Consider the following 23,080-nt stretch of genomic DNA (forward strand, 5'->3'; position numbering starts at 1 on the left):
GGGCTGGTTTACCCACTAGGCAAAGTGTAACTATCCTTAGGCCCTAGACATTTAGGAGGCCTGAAAGCTACAAGTTAAACATGTGACAACTGAACTGACTTCAACCCTAAAATGTCAAATTAAGTTAAAAATTCAGGCATACCCCAGTCTTCCTTTTTCTTTGTAACTCAAACTTAATACTGTATATGTTGTAATATTAATTAATTCAGTTTTAAATTTTTTTTCAAAAACATATGGATAACTTTTGACATATTTTACAACATTTTATAGTTTATATTCCTTTTATGTACTGTGCTACACATAGGCTACTGTAAATGTTCATTGGCTTGCACTTAAATACAAATTAGTCAGTTATCACAAATCACAGTCACTGTCACTGCAACACAGCCGTGCACACTGAACATAGTCGCCCACAGTTCTGCAGCAGCTGCAAAGCTCCTGTCTTCTGAGCTTCTACTCTCATAATCATACTTCTGAAACATCTGACTGATCACATGGCAAAAAAAAAAAAAAATGAATCCTCAATATCAGGTGCTTCAGGCACATCTTTATTTTCTGACTGACTAACATACTGAAACTCCTTTTCTTTTTTAGACAAAATCAGTTTTGACACGGATATTATTAAACAAATATTTTGTGGATTAGAAGCGACTCAAGGGCTCAGCTGAATATATAAAAGAATCAGATGGGGGGTAATATGATCCTGGGGTCTCTGAAGACTCAGGATACAGTATGTTTTTCAGGGTAAAACTATAACAGCAATGAACTCAAGACAACACCTGCATGGTTACCTGATCTTGAGGCCCTGTCTTGGGTAAGGGCTCTGAGATAAAATCTCAAATTTAAGGCTGTTGTTATTTTGTTGTATATTGTGGGTATGTGTTTTCACAAATTAAAAGCTGCAATGCAGTATGTAGCATTAGTAGTAGTAGTACTTCATGATATTGGGAAAATATGGGGATCCACGGCTTATTATTGTGGCCCCCCTGGTGGATTCTCTAATACACACAGAAAGTTTTCCATGACCATTAGGAACAACTGTATCACAAATTTAGTAACCAATTTAGTAACCACCAAGTGATAATCTGAATAAACTGAGTTCAGATGGGTGTTAGCCTCCACTACAGACATGCGTATGTGGTAATCTGCAGGAGTGTGAGTAAGAAAGGAGGTGATGCAGAAGAGCTGTAGCGAGCGACAGGCTGATACTTACCCTGGATCTCTATTACAGTGGGACAAATACCACAGGGAGGGAGAGACAGAGAGAGAGGGTAGCAGTGAGAGGGGGAGACAGCAAAAAGGAAGCAAAATAACAGAGAGAGAAAGAGAGATGAAGGACAGAGAGAGAGAAAGGGGAGAGAGAGAGCAGAGATAGCAGAACTCATTGTTAAGGTTAGTACAAGGAAGCCATCACAAGACAGCCACAGTGCCACAGGTTAGAGCAAAATAACACTTCTGCAACCAAAAACTAAATCCAGAAATAATAATACCACCAAGCGTCAGCAGTCACAGGGCTAGCCAGACACTTGCAAACATAACAGCAAAGGAGACTGCACTGTTTCACTGTCAGTTTTACCAAATGTTGTATTATTGAATGTCATTTTACTGTTAATACTGTTGTATAGGTTAATTATTTCATTTCATGTATTACTAATGTTTTACATAAAACAAGTACACAAAATGAAATTTACTTTACAGACATCTTGTGTATTCATCTGCCTGGCAACTGAATGGAAGCTGTTCCAGAAAGAAAGCACTATTTATTGGTTGCTACATCACTAAGTGAAGTGTTTCAGGACGAATGAGAAAAGACCTGTAATACTACTGAGTACCACTAGATGGAAATATAAACATACAATTCATTTGACCTAGACCGTAAACTGTGAAGTCTACAGTCCTTGACAGCGAATGACTCAAGTTTCTTTATGTGTGTTGGCATTTATTGTAATCACTGCATTCTGAGTCTGTTTCGTAATGCCTTTATCTTGGACCCCAATCAGATAAAACCTATAAATGAACATTTGATCTAATGTTGGCCACCATTCACTGGCACTATTAGCAACAGTGATGAGATCATAAAGGTAACTGTGGTAAAATTGAGTGTCCAAATGTATCCATAGTTACAGGACATGCACAATACAGAAACATGTCGGACCCTACAGGAACTGATGGGGTCTGATTGACCTTGTAAAACCTAATTTTGTCTATTCTGTCACATGTGAGAGGAGCCTGAGCTCGACTGGCAGGCTGCTGACTGTTACCTTTACGAGCTTTCTTCTGTAGTTTCATGGTGTCAGATGACTTCTTCTTGATCTCGTGGCGTGACCTCTTGTACTCTTGAAACAGGATGAACAGAGATGCTTTAGTGACAGGAATGTAAAGCCCTCTGTGTGAACTCATATTATCTTGCATCTCCAATACTGATTTAAATAGAAATGCTTCCAGAGGCTGTGCAATCAAGAGTTTACTGATACAGGCTGAACCATTGCTTGGAGGAAAACACTGATCCTTAGTGATAAGAGTCAGATCAACATTTCAAGATCATCTGTGGTTTGTGACTATGAATCCAATCCATCAGTTCAATAGGTATTTCATATGAAGGCATGAGGAAGTCTATTATGTATATGCAAAATATATTTACTGTTGTAGTTGTAGTTGTATTAAAACCAAATGTGTAGGAGACCTGTGATATGTGTGTACCTTTTGCATGATCCTTATCAAGCTGGTTGGCTGTCTTCTTCCAGTCCTCAATCTTGTCCTGGAGAGGAGTGATCAGACTCTCCATCAAAGCACTGTAGAAGAGACAGAAATTTAAGAGAAAATACATAGATTAATATTTCATAGAGAATCAGCCTTATGGCAAATATTTCTATGGTGTGGTGTCTTGACAAGAGACTGACACAGTGCAAACAGTAGAGACCCCCATATTCCAACCACCATATCGCACTGAAAATGAGAAGCTGCAGTATATTTCTGGAACGAGATCATTATATAAATTCCCTCCACGTGTTGTTCCACTTCATAATTTTAGTATTTGGAACACACACACCCCCCCCCCCCCCCACACACACACACACACACATACACGCATATGTTCCAATGCTCACACATAACTGTACAGTAAATGTAGGATTACTGGAACAGACACATTAGCTTTGAGATTGACTCCGTCTTCAAAGGGACCCCTGCCATTACGATGGCCATAGATCATGGACATCATTATCATCACCATCAATGTAATAGCTTTTGCAGTGGAAAATTCATTAGAGAGCGAGGAGAATGAAGGGAAAGGCAAACAATGGTTGAAAACAGACTCTTGGTGAGGTTTCCAGAGTGGTCTGTGTTGCATGCTAATGGTTGTATTCATTTACAGTCATTTAAATATCTTCAGATAGAGCAATGTTCCTAATACAATCCACACAGCTGACAAGGAAACCTCACCAAACATATGTCCCATCATAACCTTAAAACCAAGGTCAGCTTTAGATGAAAACAAACATGAGATCTACTCATGCCTACTCTTGACCACTTCTTGGTGGTCAAGAGTAGGCATGGGATGATCAAACAATCTTTAGGTAATTAGAAATCAAGAGGTCCCCCTGCTAAAGTAAAGGAAAATAATAAAAAATAGTAACTTTATACTTTGTCTTACAACAGGATACGTCAAATGAGAAGATGGTTTTTCAGTCAAACTGACAGTAATGTTAGTTCATTTTACCTGGAGTTCTTTGTTTTGGAATCCATAGCATTCCCACGCATCCAATTTAACTTTGTTTTATGGGGGACACAGTGGGCAAACCGAGCCTTCAGTCATAGTGACAGGCTTAACATTTTAGAAAGAGTGGAGAGATGCATCTCCCCCTCGTGACAGTTCAAAATAAATCAAGACAGGACTGTATGTTGGTTAGACAACTTTGTTTAAGTAATTCGTTAGGATATTAACAATTTTCCCCATTTACTATTATCATTGTTATAATTCACTACAATCAACTCATTGTGAGTGTTTTTTATCGCATTGGGGGAAAAATCATATATTGTCCCATCCCTAGTCAAGAAGGACACAAACTACGATAAGGAAGGGAATGAAGGGGAGAAGAGGGCAAAGAAGGACATGCATCTTACTTGGTGAACTGGCGAAGTTTGGCCTCAATGCTGCGATGCCTCATGCACATCCTGGTCAGTGCTGAACCAATATCTCTGGTTGCCCCTGGAAACACAAACAGCCAGATTCATATGATGAAACACACACAGTCATACAACACGCATATACAGATGGCTAGCAAAGTGTCTCATTTACCACAAAAGGACCTTTTTGTTCCACAGAAACCACACAAAGCTGGGATCAATATTTAGATTACAGCTGTTACTGTGCTGTGTAAAGTAAATGCTGGTAAAAGCATTGTATCCTTCAAACAACCACAGCGCTTTTGTATCCTTTTACATTCAGCCAATATTTATACAAGGCACGGATCTGCCTCTTGTGGATACTACACACACTTTGGCTTCGTCCAAATAAAGTAGTATCTTGTGAGTGTGCTTGTGGGAGAGCCAACCGTTCGGGAACCAAGTTTTCGTGAGCGGCTAACCTGCAACTGTAAACACCAGTCTATTTTAAGGCAGAGTAGATCCATGTGGAAAAAGCTGACCCCAGAGTTTAAGTCACTTTAAGTGATGGCAGACAGAGCTTACTTCCAAACAAGGTGCTCAGAGCTGCTGCTGTTGCTGCTGCTGCTGCTGTACAGGTGGAAAGCCAACAAAAAATTATACTGTAGCTTCATTCTCATGCTATGTGCTTAAAGACTTTCCAGCAGAGATAAGGCTTATATAGAATATGGTGCCTAGAGAATACCATAATCACTGCTGCCACTGAAATGTACACACTGGAAAATTCAGATTAAACAGGAGCCAAATGGGATTTCCTCAAGAGACAGTGTTTATCATAAGGGCTTACAAAGGCTTACACAGTAAAATGCAAGGGCGTTATTCCAAAGTGTTATGCACCAGATTAATATTTTCATCCTCAACTGTGTCACAATTTCAGAATTAATGTTTTGTAACTTTCAGCTACACTGCACAGTACATGTATCGTGACCACATTGTTGAGGAAAGGAATAAACACAACTCAGCAACTCAGTTTCTAAAAATTGTGTCCCACTGAATTTACTGCCTTACATGAGCATAGTAAGAATGTACAGAACTGTCTAATTGTTGCATGAATAGTAAATGCTAGTATATAATACAAACTCTGAAAATCCTGGGTTAAGTTCAATAACAACATTTTTCAGTGCAAACAATTGAAAAATTTCACTTTGCACAATATTGGTACATGTCCAAAAGGTTGCAAAATTCCAGGGAATTAATGGGAATATATGGGAATTACCGGTAATAATCTGGAAATGTGCAAAACTCCACTCAAGTCAGTTTGGATGATGTTACTGGGGTAAATATATTTGATCTGTGGTATTAAAGTATAACAGGCAAAAAATACATCAAAATATGTTTATACAGTAGCTAGCTAGCCGGTAAATCAGCAATGCTAACTAGCTAACACCATTTCGTTGACAATTTAACAGACTAGCAATCATGGTGCTAGCTCAACTGTGATGCTGTTTCTTCTGCCTTCTGCCAGTTTTCATACAAGCAGCTGGCTTTCTTAGAAAGTTTTCCAGAAATTTACCGAAACTTTTCTGACCCTTTGCAACCCCATGACTAACTAAACTTTGTTTTTATTTCTTGTTAAACCAGGTACAAACATGGATCACATTTTAATTACCAGGTAATTTAGGGTGACAGTTCATATACAGTGTATTATTTAGATTGTTTTGATTCCTACATGTTCTAGATGTCATGAAGCTCAACTTCAGTGTGGTATTTCTTCTGGTTCCAATTTAAAAAATTAAGGGCCTTGTGCTGACCTGGTCTGATCAACCTGGAATGCCTTGCTCATGAGCACCTCAGTGATAATTAGTGCCATTCATTTAATTTCCTCACCAGCATATTCAAACCAGCACAAGGTACATATTCAAATATACTACCACATACCCATACACTCACAACTGTCACACCACACATGGATACTTACACTATGTGTTGTTCACATCTCTGTAGAAGTGTTCCATTCATAATTAACAAATTCCTCCCTCACGCCTCCTGTTCTACCCGGCAACCATTCATTAAAGTAGAGCCACCCTCCCCCAGACACACACATTCACACATGCACGCACACACACACACACACACAGTTCAAGTATACACTATGCATGCTGATCAGTTGTGCAACTGAATTAGTATTTTCAACTGTGTGAACAGTGTGATCAAATCACAAATCAATAAGTGGATCTTGAAACTGATGTGAGGAGAGAGTGACGTAAACTCGAGTTAACTGATAAAGAGTGTGTGATATTTTGTATCGAAGGAAATGGTAGATTGGGGAAGAAATGAGAGAAGAGGAGATGGAGGAGAGATCAGAGCACATGAAGACGAGAGGGGTCGCCTTGCACATTTTAATGAGCTCACTGCTGGAGAGAGAACCATGGGACTGGAGTTACAGCCAAGTGTTTGTGTGTGTGTGTGTTTGATCTCCACATTTATGATGGTCCTCTTCCTGTTTGTGTGTTATTACCAGGCATTTCAGACTCCGTAGGAGATCAACAAGATTAGGGGTGGCACCAAACACACACTACTCACATCTGGAATACAGCAACTGTGTGAGCATTTAAGTCAGTGTTAATTTGCTTTTAATGCAAATCAATATATTTTAGGGCATTATTTGAACAAGAAGAGGCCCAGCAATGGCTTGAACCATACTTTGTGTAACTTGTTTTTGCTGTTTTTTTAATTGCCAAAACAAATAGAACTGCATTTTTAATCTCAATGCAATTCTGTTGTGCGAATGAGGGTTAGTTGTGCAAATACTGTAGGTCATTGTCGTCATAGTAATGATTAGACATGAACACTAAAAAGTATTTGATGATGTGTGTGTGTGTGTGTATATATATATATATATATATATACACACACACACACACACACACACACACACATATATATATCTGTGTCTTTCAGCTCATTGTTTGGATTTTAGGCCTGACAACTTTACTTTTTTTGGTTTACTGACATGACTCAATGTAGCAGGCAGCTTTTTTTAAATGAGAAAGAGCTGATAAATCCACTTTACACTACCTGCTCAGCACCAACAGCAGCCAAAGTCAGTGATTAGCTGTGGACATAGTGGAGCATTTAGGAGCTATAGGGACAGAGATTTCCCACAGCACTGGGAAGCTTATAGGAGTGAAGGGGTGAGAAAAAGTGGTCACAAACATGACTCCAAATGAATGCTAATGTTGTCCCATGTCTGCTGGATGAGTAAAAGGGCAACTGTTTGCTAACCATGGTCACTATATGAACTTGAGATCATGCCAATGTTGTGACTTCTTTCCACTGCCCAAAAGTTAATGCAGGTTTACCAAAACAATACACAATATATTATTTAACACAACAAGGCTATTCTCTTAAGACAAAGACAAAAGCAGCCACAGTCATAAATCTTTACTTTTAAAGCAGCCTCTCTATTCAGTCTGCTTCCGATGGGATTTAAATATATATAAGTCCATACCTCCACGCCCCTCTCTGTCTATCAGTTGTGCAGAAAGAAGGAGGGAGTCCCTCCTGAGAAATATGACTTTACTCCTTTTCCTTCCTTCCCTCTCACCCACTCTCCCTTTCCTGCTTTTGATGTGCTTCCTGGTTGCAGAGATCCCTGCAAAAATATGTGTGTGTTTGTGAGAGAGACCCACCCGTCTAGGTATCAAATACAAGCCTTGTAGCTTCACCGATGTATTACAATCTGTATCATTTCAACAATGAAAATGTGAAACCCTAAAACACTGTGCACCAATTCTATTATGCAGCAAATACAGTACTTTTTGTCACATTAGTTTAAGATTCACTTTGGTCAAAAGTGCCACTGATGCAAATGGTGAAGTACCAAACATGACACACCTGGTGATATGTGAAGACCTGTGTATATGCAGTGTAATGTGTAAAATTAATCCTAAAAGCCATGTTCTGTAGCAATATAACATATCTATCCGATATAACATATATTCATTTGATGTTTAGTCTCAGACCAGGCAAAAGTGTCAGTCTGCCCAGCGAATGGCAAAGTAACTATTCCTCCTCGTCACCTAGCAACTGACTGAACTGACAGGTTTGTTGCGGTTTCCATGACAGCGCAGATCTTGGCCTGTTGCTAAGGTGAGAATCTGAATGTTTGTTGCTAAGGTCAAATTGTCTGCTGCTACGGAAATGAAAGTCTGAACTGCAGTGCCAGACAGAGAGGAAGAGAGAGACAGACTGAAGGACAGAGAGGGAATACCACACACACAGTATATAGTCACTCACTCAAATACGCACAGTAACCTCACTGTGAAAACTGGAAGAGGGCTTACAGCACAGAGTGGGAACAGGAACAGACAAACCAACACACAACCACACACACACACCATGTTGAAAGTAATTACATAACTAAGTTGCCACAAACTTGCCACAGTTTTTTAATGTACACTGTTATCCTGAGAGACAATTTCATTGAACTTAACCGTACAGTGACAATAAAAGCCTATTCTATACAGAAGCCAGCAGCAGTCCAACTGAAGATCAACAAACTGAAATGTTTTTGGGGATTTCGTTAAATACTCAGTCCATTCAGCACCGAGAGACACCACCAACCACACTTCACACTGCTGATATCGTGTTTACAGGTACTTCATGAGCACAGTTACAGTTATATGCTGTCGTACACTTACTTTCCCTGAAAATATCGTTGAGACTCTTCAAACAGTCTGCTCTGATGAGAGCATCTCGCTCTCTCCGTTTCTTTGCCTGGGGCATCTTTGGCCTTCCCACCAGTGCATCTCCATGGCAACTATTATCTACAATCTTGCAGAGGGATTCGTCAGCCCCTTTCTCTTCATTTGCTGTGCAATGCAACCAAACCTGCAACTCACTGAGTGCTAGTGATGACCAGACACCTACTCGACTTGGCTAAATGCACCCAGCATGCGTTTGCATTTTTTATACATTAATACGTTCATACATGTCTGTTTGGTTGTGTGCGGCATGTCAAGTTGTCCTTTGTCACATTAAGCGATAGGAAAAAAGTCAATAGTCAAAAATGTTGTTTATATTTTGAAACTCATATTTTCTAGGTTAGATGTATTAGGAGAGCTCACACTTACATGGACACAAATACTTGAGGTTTGGGTTTGGGGAAAATTGTGGTCTAGTTAAACTTCAGACACAACATGTTTATTCACTTTTAACCAAAAGCACATTTTTTCCCCTAACCTTAACCAGAGTGCTTTGTTGCCTAAACCTAACCACAGACAGGAGTCTAGATGTGAAACCCAGTCTCTTGTTGTGACAGTTGTGCCCATTGTATGTCCCATCATTCACGCCAACCACCTCGTAATGACTCTGCTGCTGTAGTACTTCATTCACTCAAAAAAAATAAAAATAAAATAAAAAATACATTGCATCTGACTGTAATCCATCCAGTATTTACATTTCATACAAAACATATCTGCTGTTGAAGCCGGTGTGACTTGCAAATCCAGGAATGCATTCTGTTTTGATGCAATCTTCAGTGTTATCGGTTTACGTTTGAAAACAAAAAGGCGATGGCGCAGTTTAAACATGGAAAATGCAACATAAATGTTTACGCATTTATAAACATATACATATGAAACATATAATCTTATGTATTTGACTGGCATGTCAACAATTATTGTTCCATTTACATCAGAGGTCATAAGTTGGAACTGGGAGTGATGTCACCTCCGAGTTAATCGCGTTCCAGTTGAGAAGTCGGAAAAACATGGACGCTCACAGAGCCTTTATAGTTGCTCTTGTGGAGTAGAGACAACTTCAAACCAAATATGCACTCCACCTCACTGTTCAAATTGAAAGAAAAGAAACATTAAGCCATGAACATGAACCAATTCAAACGTATTCCGCACTAGCCATTACCATTGCTAGCCATTGTTAGCAATACCAGTTGCTAACAACACTAACTAACTACTATTGATGAGCGCAGCAGCCATCTTGAATTCTTATGTTGGGGCTGGTGGGGTTTCTCTGACTTTCCGAGTTGGAGAGCCAACTTCAGGGAACACACCACAAGTCATATCTTCTTTTATGCACAGATGTTGTACGTATACTGTGTAACTTAGCAGAACTAGGAGACCAGAGAGAAAGGTTGTATTTGGTGGGAAACACCTATAGTTTTGCTTGAACCTCTTAAACATCTCATGTAACACAAAGTTATCAGAAGCGGAGGAGAGGTCTGTTTTTATGTATATTTAATTCCAGTTAAGTGCTGTTGTCAGTTATGTAGGTACATGTGTTAGCAGATTTTAACTGATATTCAGTGAGCCACCAGAACAGCTTGAATCTACACTGATTGTACAAGTCTCTGAACTCTACTGGAGGGATGGGACACCATTTGTCTCAATTGGAGCTCAGGAAACAGGTAATGGACCCAAGATGGAGATTCTAAGGTTTGCAGTCCATCAATGTATTGAAACCAAAAAGATCAAAAGAAGAACTAAGAACTCACTGTTCAAAGGAGCAGCAGGAAATCCAACAAATTAAAGTCCACAGAAAAAATGCTGGGAAACCGCTGGGGACACAGGTAGAACAGTAGTAAAAAAAAAAAAAAAAACATAACATAATACTCTGACAACTAAAGAGGGCACAGACAAGACTATATATACACAGGGACTAATGAACAAATGAGACACAGGTGAGTCAGAAAACACACGAGAGGGAAGTAAAAGCACAAATGACACGCCAAGAAATAATTACCAAAATAAAACAGGAAATAAGCACGACACAAGGAAATAGACTACCAAAATAAGATGACTGAAAACACACCAGGAAGATAACTGCAACAGGAACAAAAGTCAGAGAAAACATGTGAACTAATAACTAATAATTACCAAACAAAACCAAAAAGCAGAGTCTCTCAGGAAGGGAGGTCATGATACTATTCCTCCAAAAGATATTTCCTCATTTGGTGTTTTGATGATGGTGGTGGAGAGCGCTGTCTGAATGTTTAGCAAGGCCATAGCATCCGATTCACATTATTTTTATACTCATCATACTATTCAGTGACCCCTTTGTGTCCTGTCATCCTGTTTCTCCTCTAATCTTTCAGGTTTTCCTTTAATTTGTCACCCATCTGTATATCACACACATATGATGAAGAGAGAAAGAAGAAAGGAAGGAGGAAGACAATATTAGAAAGAGGAAGAGGATGTAGAGGATGGCAGTGGTTTTTGTGTCTCGGGGTGGCATAACAAGGAGGGAGGGTTAATGCCAGAGCAGGTGAGACTGCTGTTTCCAAGGTTACAGACGTCTGCAGCAACCGCCCATCTGTTCCCCTGACACCGGCATCTCTGTGGTGACACAGCAACAATATGAGGATAGAGGGAGAGAGCTGTAGGCCAAAAAGAAAGAAAGGCAGGGAGAGACAAAAAGGGGCAGAGAAGGTGGTGATGAGGAGACAGATTAAAGAGGAGAAGACAGGCAGAGGCAGAGACTGCAGTAGTAGCAGTGGAAGAAAAAGCAGAATTATTCATGAGGCCTAGATTCTCCCCTCACTATAAAACCAGATCAGAGATTGAGCTTCCCAGACAACCAGGCAGCCAGTCACCCTGACCAAAACAAGTCATCAGTCTCTGGTACAACAACATCTACAGTACACACACTGAAGTGTATTCCAGGGTAAATCCTGTGCAGCAAACCTCCAATACCGCATGCTGAAGGAATGCATTACAACATGATACATTATACTTAAGCAATAAGCCACAAGAGGCCGTGGTTTGGAAGGATTTTGATTGAGGAGGAGAGAAAATTAGTGGTAACAGTGTAAAGCTCATTAAGGTTACTAATCAATAATGTAGTTTTACAATGTGGTGAACAAGTAATATTGTGGGTGTTGATATTTGGTAATGAGTTGATAACCTGATTTAATATAGTGTGATATAAGCAGCTTTGAATGTGTCTCAGAGAAGGAACATCTTTAGTCCAGTTCACACAACTAACCTGAGCCCTGTTGTAACGTATTATAGCTTCACAAGAATTGTAACTGTTGACTTGTGTGTTTTTACAGCCAGTGCCATCAATTTTAAATGAGCTCATGGTGAGTGTGTTAATCTGTCTGGCTTCTGCTAAGATCAGAGGCAGGAGGAGTAAAGGTTTTCACAAGTATTGAGTGCAGGAGTATGCAAACTAGTCTGTAAGATAACAAAGGACACTGGAAGTGTTTGCAGTTGTTTCAAGAATATTTATAAAACCTCTGGAACCTAACGCATGTTTTAAAGGCAGCATTTAGAAGATCTACACCCTGCTTAAATATTTCAAGCTTCGACAGGACAGAAGCTACAAGTTATCCTGTCAGTCAGAAATCCTTCTAGTCGACACAAACTGACACACACACACCCCACAACATGCCATCTTTGACCTCTGACCCTCTCACTGGACCCATGACATCAGTCAGAAGGTCATGACGAGGTCACTTCCTGTCAAAGCACTTCTCTCCAACTCAACTGCTGTTGCCATGGGGACAGGAGGACAAGGACGGCAATGACAGCTGAACTGACACATACTCTGAAGGTCTCAAACAAAAGTTACAGTACACGGACTATTTCTCTACAACTGTCAACATTTAAAAAAAATTGTGTTTCATTCACATTGCTTAATATTCTCAGTTATTCTATGTTGAAAACAAGTGTTATAGTTTGCCCCTCGATTATCTTTTCCTGTCTAATTTCTCCAGAGGGACAAATTTTATTTAAATTTTTGATTTCTTGCACATGAACTCAAACCTTTCTCCATGTCAGCCAACATGATTTGCTGTTTGTCAAATAGTCATGACATTTAATGTTTAATTTAACATTTAATGGATTAATTTAGCCTACATAGACAGGAAATGTCCATTTTTTTCATGACAGTAAAATATTGACTTGTAGTGACACTAACAGCACAGTCAGCAAGACATGAAGACACTAAAAGCAAAAGATTTGTGCGCAGCACTGAATCTGCGGATAAGTCAGGTGCTTAATTCTTAAGTATAATGCTGATTCACATTTGGTGTTAGCATGCTGATGTTACATTTTGCGTGGCGGTCCACAGAAACCCGTCAAATGTTGGCATGCTACATTTTTGGTGAACAGTCAAAAATGACAGATTTTTATTTTTATTATACTCTGTAGTTTATGTAGGTGTAAATCTATTTTATGTACAATGGATGAATCTGTTTTATCTCCAAATTCCCCTTTTTGGTGTGTGGTTACTCCAGGTGCTCGAGTTTCTTCCTCATTCTTCATTACCATGCAGAAATTGGGCACTCCAAATTGATTAATTGATTAGTAACTGACTCAATAGAAATATAAGTAAAAAACATAAAAAATTTATTCCCTTACTACTTACTATCAGAGCTGTAAACATACCACTCAGACCAAAGTTGTACTGAGTCATTTACACTCAGGTCAAACATTTTGTGTAAAAAAAATATAAAAATGAAAGAAGAAGAACATTTGTTTGCCTATCTATTGTATTTTTCATACAAGTTCTTGGCAGTGAGCCCTACTGCTGATTAACGCTAGGGCTGCTGCTTATCAGCCACTGTCCTCGGCGACCCATCACGCTGGAGAGTGTGACCCAGACGAGTGTCTGCTGTGATGAACCCGAACAATCAATGTTCTGGTCCAGTCTGGTTGATTTCCACGGCCAGTCAGTTCAGTCCCCAGTCCCCTCACACAGTGCCCAGCATTAATAAATCTTTAGAGTGGTGTGGCCACAACTAAAAGAACAAAAAGCTCTTCATCTGTCCAGTTTTATTTTTATTCATGGGATGAAATAATTCAGTACACAGAGTATACAATATTAACAAAAAATGTATAAGATTTATAACATCTTACTGATTTCACATATTAAGCTGATTTTAGCCATGGAGAAGAAGAACAAGAGCATGTGAGTGGGGCATTAGCATTTCTCACATAACAAATACAGCATGCAACCCACTGAACAGACCAGAACTCAGAGTGTCCCACTTAAATATATCCAACTCTTTTTTTTTTTTAAACAAATCCACTTACATGCTTGGTGGTTCCAAAACTAAATTAAGTTCATCTGTGAAATGCAACTTAACTCAAATATTGAAATGTTTTCATTGTGTAAAATATGTGTTTGAGTATATCACAGCATAATGGGATACCTGAAAGTGACCAAAAGTTTTCAGATACTCTCTGCTCATTTGTTTTTTAAGAGCTGAGCCAAAATGTCTAGCCGATCTGTGTACAGCAGCTTTAACTGAACCACAGTAAACTGTTGAGTGATTATAGCTTATTCAGCCTTGATTAGGTACTATTAATGCCACAGAGTACTCAAATTACCCTTTACTGTAATTAGCAGTTCAAGCTTTTTCTTCCTGTAATGTGTAATTAGGTACTTCTTAAGATTTTAATGCTGTATATTTCATGTTGTCTTTGATTTTAATTGAAAAAATGAAAAAGTATCTGGTACTGTACTTGATACTGGCTCACTGTTTTAAAACAGATCCACTTGATTGATGAAGTCCTGGTAGTACATGATTCATTTTTATGTTATCTTTCCCAAAACAGCTCATGGCGTCACCTGATACTGGCCGTTCACACTTGATATAGTTCACGTCTTACTGATAGTAACAGGATAAGATCGCCAAACATTCACTGCATTCTAGCAGGGAAAGCCTGAGCTATAATCATAACTGATTGACCCGGATGGTCACAAAACTGTTAGCAAACACATCATTAGAAAGAAAGCTTTAACCCTTACTATGATGACGACGGTCGAGTACACCTGCTGCTGGTACACTCCTATGGGTCATACCAAGGGTAGGAACAAACACTCTACAGTAGACGGTCATTTAAGGAGAAGATCTTGTTTCCTAGAAGCCTATTCTAGACAGTGAAACAAGACTGCTGCTTGAAAATGAGAAATAGCTCCACAGAGATTGGACAAAATAACAGGAACAAAATGGTGTAATGCAATCCAATGCGATAGCCCTGCTGTAAGTTGTAACTTTGCCCTGTGCCGTCATGTTACAATGTTAAATTTTTGTTTTCATTATGTCAGAGAGGTGGTTACTGACCTGGTCTCAACTAATCTTCTCAGTGTATAGTTGTATGTAACTGATTTTGCCATAAAATACACACACTACGAAAGGTTTTTCTTCATGTCATCCACTCTTGATGACAAACTGAGGAAGCAACCTACTGTACATAAAGATAAAAGTCACCTCGATCACAGAGATGGTAGGATTGGAAGCCAAAGTGCCTATGTGTTGGACAAAGATCAAAAATCAGAGCCAGAAGCTTCAGCTCAAAAGTAACTGCAGACTCTTGGCTTTATGCATGTATGTGTTTTGTTATTCTAGGGATGAGAGCATGTTAAACTGTGCCAGCTCCTGTCTTAGTTTTCTGTCTTGGTCTTGCTCCCTCCCTTCCTCTCTGTCTATCTGTAACACACACAGATTCCTATCTAAGGGAGAGTTGTGTTGCTTTCCTATTATATGGGAATAACCATCCAAACAACTTGACAGTTCAAAGCATTGACTTTAAAGTGCAGAGGCAGTAAATCAGTATTACAGGATTTTTCTGTTTACTCTGGTTCCACAGTAATTCTCTTTTTAACATGAAGCATACTGTGGCCTATATTCATGTGCTGTGTGATGCTCTGCACATTATATTTTTTAACATCACGTGTACCAACAGTCACCTCAATGTCAGCCACAGATAAAAAATTCACAGTAGATGTTTAATGCAAAGACACTTTAAGAGCTGACGAAATAGCCTATGTGATGAAAATGTTTCCAACACACCTAGATGGCGGCATCCCAAGTTAGGTCCCATGATCAAAAAATCTAACATGAAAACACGCTACCTGCAAGAAAAAACACCGCTCCAGGATTGCAGAGTCCAGTTGGCAAACAACCTTGACATGAAAGAGCCTTCTTTAGCATCACAGAGGAAGTCCACTGCCGGACAACTTCCTTACACACATACCCCCGAGCCCAGCGCCTTGGACCCATTAAAATGCAGGATACTGTAGAACAGTGAGTGTGCTGGTGTAATGGTTTAGAGTGGAGTCAGCTGGGCCTGGGAAAGCATGCACATTCTCTGGCTTTGATTACAGAGGCTTTAAATCTTTCTCACACACATATTCACTAACACACTCAAACACACACACACAAATATACAGACTGAAATACAGACACACACTAAAACTGAAACACAGATACACACTCCGTCCCCAGAGACCAAGGCAGGGCTGAACTACAGGCCTCCAGACAGAACATATTTACTCAAAAACGGAGGGTTGTTTGCAAAGGACAGTTTCTGTTGCTAAAAATACCGACACATAAAGTCAGACCAGCCAGGCCAGCTTGTAATGTCATTATAGAAAAGTGTAGAAAATGTAAAAAGAGAAGAACATGCAAGAAAAAGGTCAGAGGGACTTACAGTAAAAGGCTTTCCCTTGAATCTGCCTCCCCGTCTCTGTTTACCAGTGAGAGGAGAAATGTGTTTTGTAAAGCAAAAGGCTGTTAGATATGACTGACCTGATCGTACCTGTTGTTGCCTCTAACCATGAGCATAAATCATAGGCTACTGTGTGAACAAAAGACTGGAAGACTGTTTTTCTACCACAACTTTAGCTGAAACTGACAAAATGTAGTGAAAGTTTATCAGCCAAGTCAAAAATATAACTATAACTCAAAAATAATAGTTAGCTAGCTAATTTTGTGTTTTCATTTAAGCTAGGTGTAAGTTGCTCACACCTTGCACCAGTCATAGTCCAGGACATAAACACACACAACCATCTCAATATCTATACAAGCATTAAGATAATCTGAAATGTGATGAAGAAAATGGGAAATATTGTGTGGAGAAATCAGGCCAATTGGTTGCTAAATGCCAAAGGAAAGAAATTGGAAAATTTAAGAAATGAAGTGTGCAAAAGAGTAAAATGAATATTATCAGCAATGGAAAAAAAATGTAAAAGCTTACTGCATTTTTTACCAACTGATTGGAGGTTACACTCAATTTTAATTAATTGTGTAACCATATTATCTAACTTTTTAGTTGTTACCTTTTATAGTACATTTTGTCAGGTCTCTATAGAATGGATGTATGGCTCAAAAAGCTGCAATCAATGAAAAGGAACATCAATTATAATTAAAATACATTTTTGAACCTTAGCATCCTAATATTGATATAAATTTCTTTCCTCTCAGAAATGTTGAAGTTTGAATCTCAGTTTGAGCACACTCAATATCAGGGCAACATCTGAAACTCTGTAGCCAGATGTTAAAATCTTGTCCATGATCTGGTAGGAATTATGAACAGTGAACACTCCTGTTTAAACAAAGCGGTTGCTTAATGGTGGCAATGCCTCTCCCAGTACCGGCTGTTGAGTGGCTGATTTTCTGAGCTGTCTGCACTTCCTAACCTCTTGAGGCTACATGACACATGATCTTAAAGAGCTCTCACTGCTCTGGCAAATGCTTAAAAAGCCACTCTGTATTAGGTTCAAGTGAAAGCTTATCTCTGTTGTATATTTTTGTCACTCTGTTGGTGTGTGTATTCTCCAGTATCATGTGTTGAGATTGTCAGCTGAACAAGACTGTGGCTGCTGGGCAATTTCGTCACTTTGCACTTGCAAAATTTAAGCAATCATTAACATTAATGTGCAAAGACCAGAGAGTTAACACTGGAATAATTCTACACACACTTGAAGCAAATGTCAAATATTCTTATCCATACTGTGTTGAAATATCTGCCGCATGAGTCATGCAATCTAGTCTAGAGTTGTTTTTTCCCCTTAAAATAACAGAAAACTCAGTAGGGTGAGATAATCTGGCTTGTTCTCTTGACAGTTTTACCACAGAAAATTTCCAAAAATGGTCGTGAAAGAAGATCACTCTTTTTTCTTTTTTTTTTTGTAGTTGTACTCCTTTTATGCAGCAAACATTTTTCAGAAAATCATATTAAAGGAACAGTTTGACATTTTTTTTAAATATGGAATACAGACTTAATATTGAAACCACATTCATCTGTATGGTAACTATGTAGCTAGAGCCAGCAGCCCAAAATATACAACATTTTTCTCCCAATGATGCAAACAAGTGCAGCATTTATGACTTTTTAAGTTTAAGATTTTGACCTGGAATCATGTGCTCCTGTCAGGAAGTGTTTACAGAGCAAAGCAAGAAATCCTCCTCCACAGGAAGATGGTCAGGCACTGAAGAGGTCAGGTAATCAATCAGTGTCTTGTATAAGGCTATTTTAGCTGTAGGCTGACCCTAGCAAAAACAGGGGCTTTTACTAAAGCAGTATTGTTTTATAGACTCTGTTTTTGTATGACAGCAATGAGGAAATGAAGGTTTAACAGTCAAGTGAACTTAACATGAGCAACTAGGAAAGAAACTGTCTCACGCACAAATTACACAAAGTCCTTGGGGCGACAGCTCGTCAAAGCTTCCTTACACATTGATTTGCATGCAGAGCACTTACAGAGGCTTGAAAACACGACTAACATACATGATCGTGTCCTGCATGGGAAGGTGTTTGGAATTCCCTGCTCATCCACACTTCATGTCACCGATTACACACTGCAACATGCATATCCCCCTTGCTTGCTGACTGAAACACAGCCTCACATATGCTTCTGTACAACATGAACACACATTCTCACAGGGTCTTAATAGGATTCACGTGTTAACATGGACAACAGTACCTATGTGTCTCTACAGATTGCATCTGCTGTAACATGCAGCATGACATCTGCATAGATGCATCATATGAGCAGCTTAAGGGCAAGAGAGGTGGTCTGTGCATCTGGGTGTGTCATTATACACACAAACACACACACACAACACACACACACACACACACACACACACACACATACACACACTAACTTGCAAATGGATATTAACCCTTATTCTAACTGTAATTTCTTTTTAATGTCAGACTAATACATGATATGGTTTTCTAGCAGTTATAGTTGTTGTGATGCTGCTGTCACAGCAAATAACATGAGGATAAAAGAGCTGTACTTATAATGTAGCAACATAACTAGTCGGAGCCGTGCTGTCAGACCATGTTAGGCTTGGCTGTGCTGAGTCATACACTGCAGTGGTCTAAATATATGCATTATGGGTAATGTAGTCTGGGCATCACGTAAGCTCCTCAGCTTCTCTACGCACTCCTGACCCCCCACAGATACAGCATTAGAGGTAACTGGACTGCAGGAAAATTAGCAGAATAAGAGAATGATGGGTAACAATGGGATTTTACAGATAGATAATGTAACACACAACAGAGACAGAGAAGAAAACCTTTAATAAGCCCTCTCTTTCCCTGTGTCAGTAGGTGACAGCATGTCTCTGAACTTAAGTTTTGAGGAGACTGGATGGCAGGAGGTCAGGTAGCTGTGAGAAACACTGCTCTGTTGTTACTACTAATGTCTCTCTCTCTCTCTCTCTCTCTCTCTCTCTCACTGGGTCTCTCACTAACAATGCTTCCATCCAGTATCCCACATAAATAGGTTCGCTTAGGAGCACTGAGATCTCACAAGTTGATGTTGAGTTGAACTTTTGATACTTACTGATCCAAAGGTAAAGAATGACTTTCCAAAACCAACCAAAAAAAGTGTGAAGGAATAAAGGGTTAGGCTGAGAACCCCCCACCCCCCAAAAAACCATAATATACTGGCACCTGTGTGTGCCACTGTTGCCATGGCAAGGCACCCAGTAGAAGAGCCACAGAGCATAGACACAGGGATGAAGGGTAGAGGAAAAAAGAGAGAGAGAGTGGATGAGGATGAAGCATACACACCTACCTGTACGCAAATACACTGTATGCATCATGAAGGACGAACGAAAGCTGCGCTATCTGGTGCACACATAACAAATACTTACAAAAGCAGGAAGGGCTAAATATGGGTAAAGATGTTACATTCATGGCTTTGGGGCTCTGAGAAGTAACAGAGTCACTGTGTATCACAACAAACAGAACATGTATCAAGTATGCATAAACATTTGTTGGTTCCAGCTTCTCCTGTGATGCTTTTATTTATTTGGGGTTTTTTTTTTAGACTAAACAATCTATAATGACTTAAGAGTAGAAACTTCACTCCTTCATTAATTCTGGATGACTTTTTAAAGTCATGCTTACCCAGCTTGACACAACAACACAACAAAAAGTTGAAAATGCTTCCTGATAAATTGACTGTTATAGCAAGTGATAAACCTGCAAATGTATCAATCTGCTGCTAAAACTGAACTTCCTGAAATGTATTCCATCATCATCAAGTAACACACCGAGAGTAGACATGTAGACAGGGTTTACAGAACAGTTTAGTCAGATGTAGCGTCAGTGGAGGGTCCTCAGAAGGATAGCAGCACAAGGGTGTGTGTGTTTGTGTGTACAGCTGAGCCAGCAGCAGCCATACCAGTTATCACGCCTGGCTGATGGCTGTTAATGCTGTGGATTAACACCTAACTCTCACTAACTCCAAGCACACACATGCACACACACACCAACATACCCAGTTCTCCCCAAGTGCTTAAGTGTTGCTTCAATATTTTAACTAATTCAGTAAGAATCAGTACATCTGGAAAATTCCGGTAATTTTCACAGTTGGAAACTTTCTGTTGGAATTAACAGAAATAGATGGGAATTAGTAGAAATATATGGGAATTAACAGGAATAAACTGTTGTTTTTGTTTTTTTTGTTTTTTGTAAAACTGCAGGTTAGCCTTTAACAGGGAACTTAAAATATGTAGCTATATATCTTTAGCTAGCTGGCCTGTAAAAATCAGATATGCCAAGTGTAAACTCACTAAAATTATCTCATTGACAATTTAAGAGGCTAGCTATCATGGTGCTAGCTCAACTGTGACGCTGTTTCTTCTGCCTTCTGCCAGTTTTCTGTTCTCATGGAAGACTGTAGTTTATAGTTTGTTTTAGCAGCTGATTCAGGAGTGTTCAGCTGGTCTATTTCTATTCAGCTATGACCCATCAATTGTAAAATATTTTAAAGACTATTCCAATTGTTTAGTTAACTGTTTATCTGTGGATTCCTTTGTGTTAGTTTTTTATTTATTTATTTATGTATTTATTTATTTACAATTTTACATTTCATGCATGTGTGCTTATGACAAAACAAAATCGTTATATTTATGTTTGTATATGATACAGTTTCTATAAATTACCCCAAATTTCCTGTTAATTCACATATGTTCCTGTATATTCCCATTAATTCCCATAGAAAGTTTCCAACTTGGAATATTTCCAAATTTCCTAGGCTTAACTTCCCATGGAAAGTTTATGGAAACTTTCCAGAAATTTTACTGGAAATTTTCCACCCTTATGCAACCCTACATCTTACTAAAACCCAAGAAAACTCACTAGAAACACTAAAGCTGAAGTTTTGTGATCTTGATGCTGCAGTAAACAACTCATTGGCACACATACACACACACCACACTCTCACACACGCATACCACTCCTCACTTTAGCCTCTTGTCTCATTAAACAGGACTTGGCCTTGGAGCAGCAAGACTCACTGAGCTCAGCTTCCCATGCCTACTGAGTGAGTGCACTGCATGCGTATATGTGTGTGCCCATGCGTGTGTGTATGTGTGACAGAGCATGTCTTGTGTTGTTGACCTCTGGGACAATACTGCACTGTGACATCAGGAAATGTCCTTAGAGAGCTGCCAGAGACAGAGAGAGGGATGGAGGGGAGAAGGAGGGCAAAGGAAGAATGAAGGGAGGCAGGGATTTGATGGGAGAAACATGTTGGGAAGTAAGAGGGAGCCGAGTGGAAAGAGAGAGGAGGGACGAGGAGTACAGAGTTTGGGCTTGAGTGATGAGAGTAGAGGAAGCACTGAAGAGTTGGATGAGTGAGAGAAAAGACCCATGGAGGAGGAAGAGAGAATGAGAAAGGGAATTGAGGCCTGGAGGGAGGGAAATAGATGCACACTGTGGTTGAGGCTTAATTAAAGACAATAATGTTGTTTTTGTAGCTCTCCGCAACAACAGGCCTCTCAGCCATGGCCTACTTACACAGGGAAAGGCGAGGCTGGGAAAGGGAAAGGGAAAGAGAAAGAAAGAAAGAAAGAAAGAAAGAAAGAAAGAAAGAAAGAAAGAAAGAGAAAGAAAGAAAGAAAGAATTCTATAATGATTTGACTCTTCTTAAATTTGAGGACAAGAACTGCCAAAGTAGCATGCAACATTTTATATATCAAGTCAGGTTTTAAACAAACCTTGTTAGCCAAAACTATTTGGAAAAGGACATGAAGTCAAGCAACAAAATGATTATCCAACTTATCTGCTGTAATCACAGTTTACCTACTGATAGACTGTGTTGTGCATGCATCTCTAAAGCCTTCATACACACATTATATCTTTTATACATAACAGTTGCAGAACAGAGAACAAGATGTTGTGGTAAAAGAAGCAACCCGCCTAACTTAGGTATTTACTGATCAACTAACTTAGCCCCTGTGACTGAATGCAGCATTCCTCAAAAGAGGAAATGTAAAAATAAAAAAAGCATTACTAGAATTTGCAACTGTAATATAATTACTAAATTTCTAACTGTAATCCATAAAGGTGCATTTAGACAGAAAGCAAAGTTAATTTTCCACTGCAGTGTTTATTTTCCCTGAACAGCCAGTTTAGCAACTGAACATTAGCTGTACGCTAACTAGCAACTGACACAGTGACTGTGTGTCTGTGCAGCAGCTCGACCTCTGACTGAAAAAGCTCTGTTAAATATCAAAATTTAAATAATCCAGCTTAACTGTTGGCTTGTTTACAACCCATGTGATTGTCTGAATGTCCCAACAGTCACTGGAAAAAGACAAATTAATGTAAGAAAGAAAATGTACTTTTGATTATAGGTCATACATATGTATTCAGCTACCACAGTAGGGTTAAGGCAAGGTCAGTAGCTGATTAATCCT

At 39.2% G+C, this 23,080-nt stretch overlaps 1 protein-coding gene across 5 annotated transcripts in view; it reads right to left on the reverse strand.

Moving 5' to 3' along the window:
- Positions 1–23,080, reverse strand: part of mtss1lb (MTSS I-BAR domain containing 2b) — a 71,700-nt gene that overhangs the window by 21,480 nt on the left and 27,140 nt on the right. For 4 of the 5 annotated variants that reach the window (XM_051076290.1, XM_051076287.1, XM_018697412.2 and 1 more), the window contains exons 4-6: positions 4,123–4,207; positions 2,701–2,792; positions 2,262–2,336 (exon numbers count right to left, since the gene is read on the reverse strand). In XM_051076290.1, the coding sequence (XP_050932247.1) occupies positions 2,262–2,336; positions 2,701–2,792; positions 4,123–4,207 (252 nt within the window). Of the gene's footprint in view, positions 1–2,261; positions 2,337–2,700; positions 2,793–4,122; positions 4,208–10,618; positions 10,706–23,080 lie in introns of those variants that run through there. The other variant, XM_051076292.1, reaches the window with a different exon arrangement.

This window comes from Lates calcarifer, linkage group LG2, assembly GCF_001640805.2.
Source record: "Lates calcarifer isolate ASB-BC8 linkage group LG2, TLL_Latcal_v3, whole genome shotgun sequence".
NCBI classification, from domain to species: Eukaryota; Metazoa; Chordata; class Actinopteri; family Centropomidae; genus Lates; species Lates calcarifer.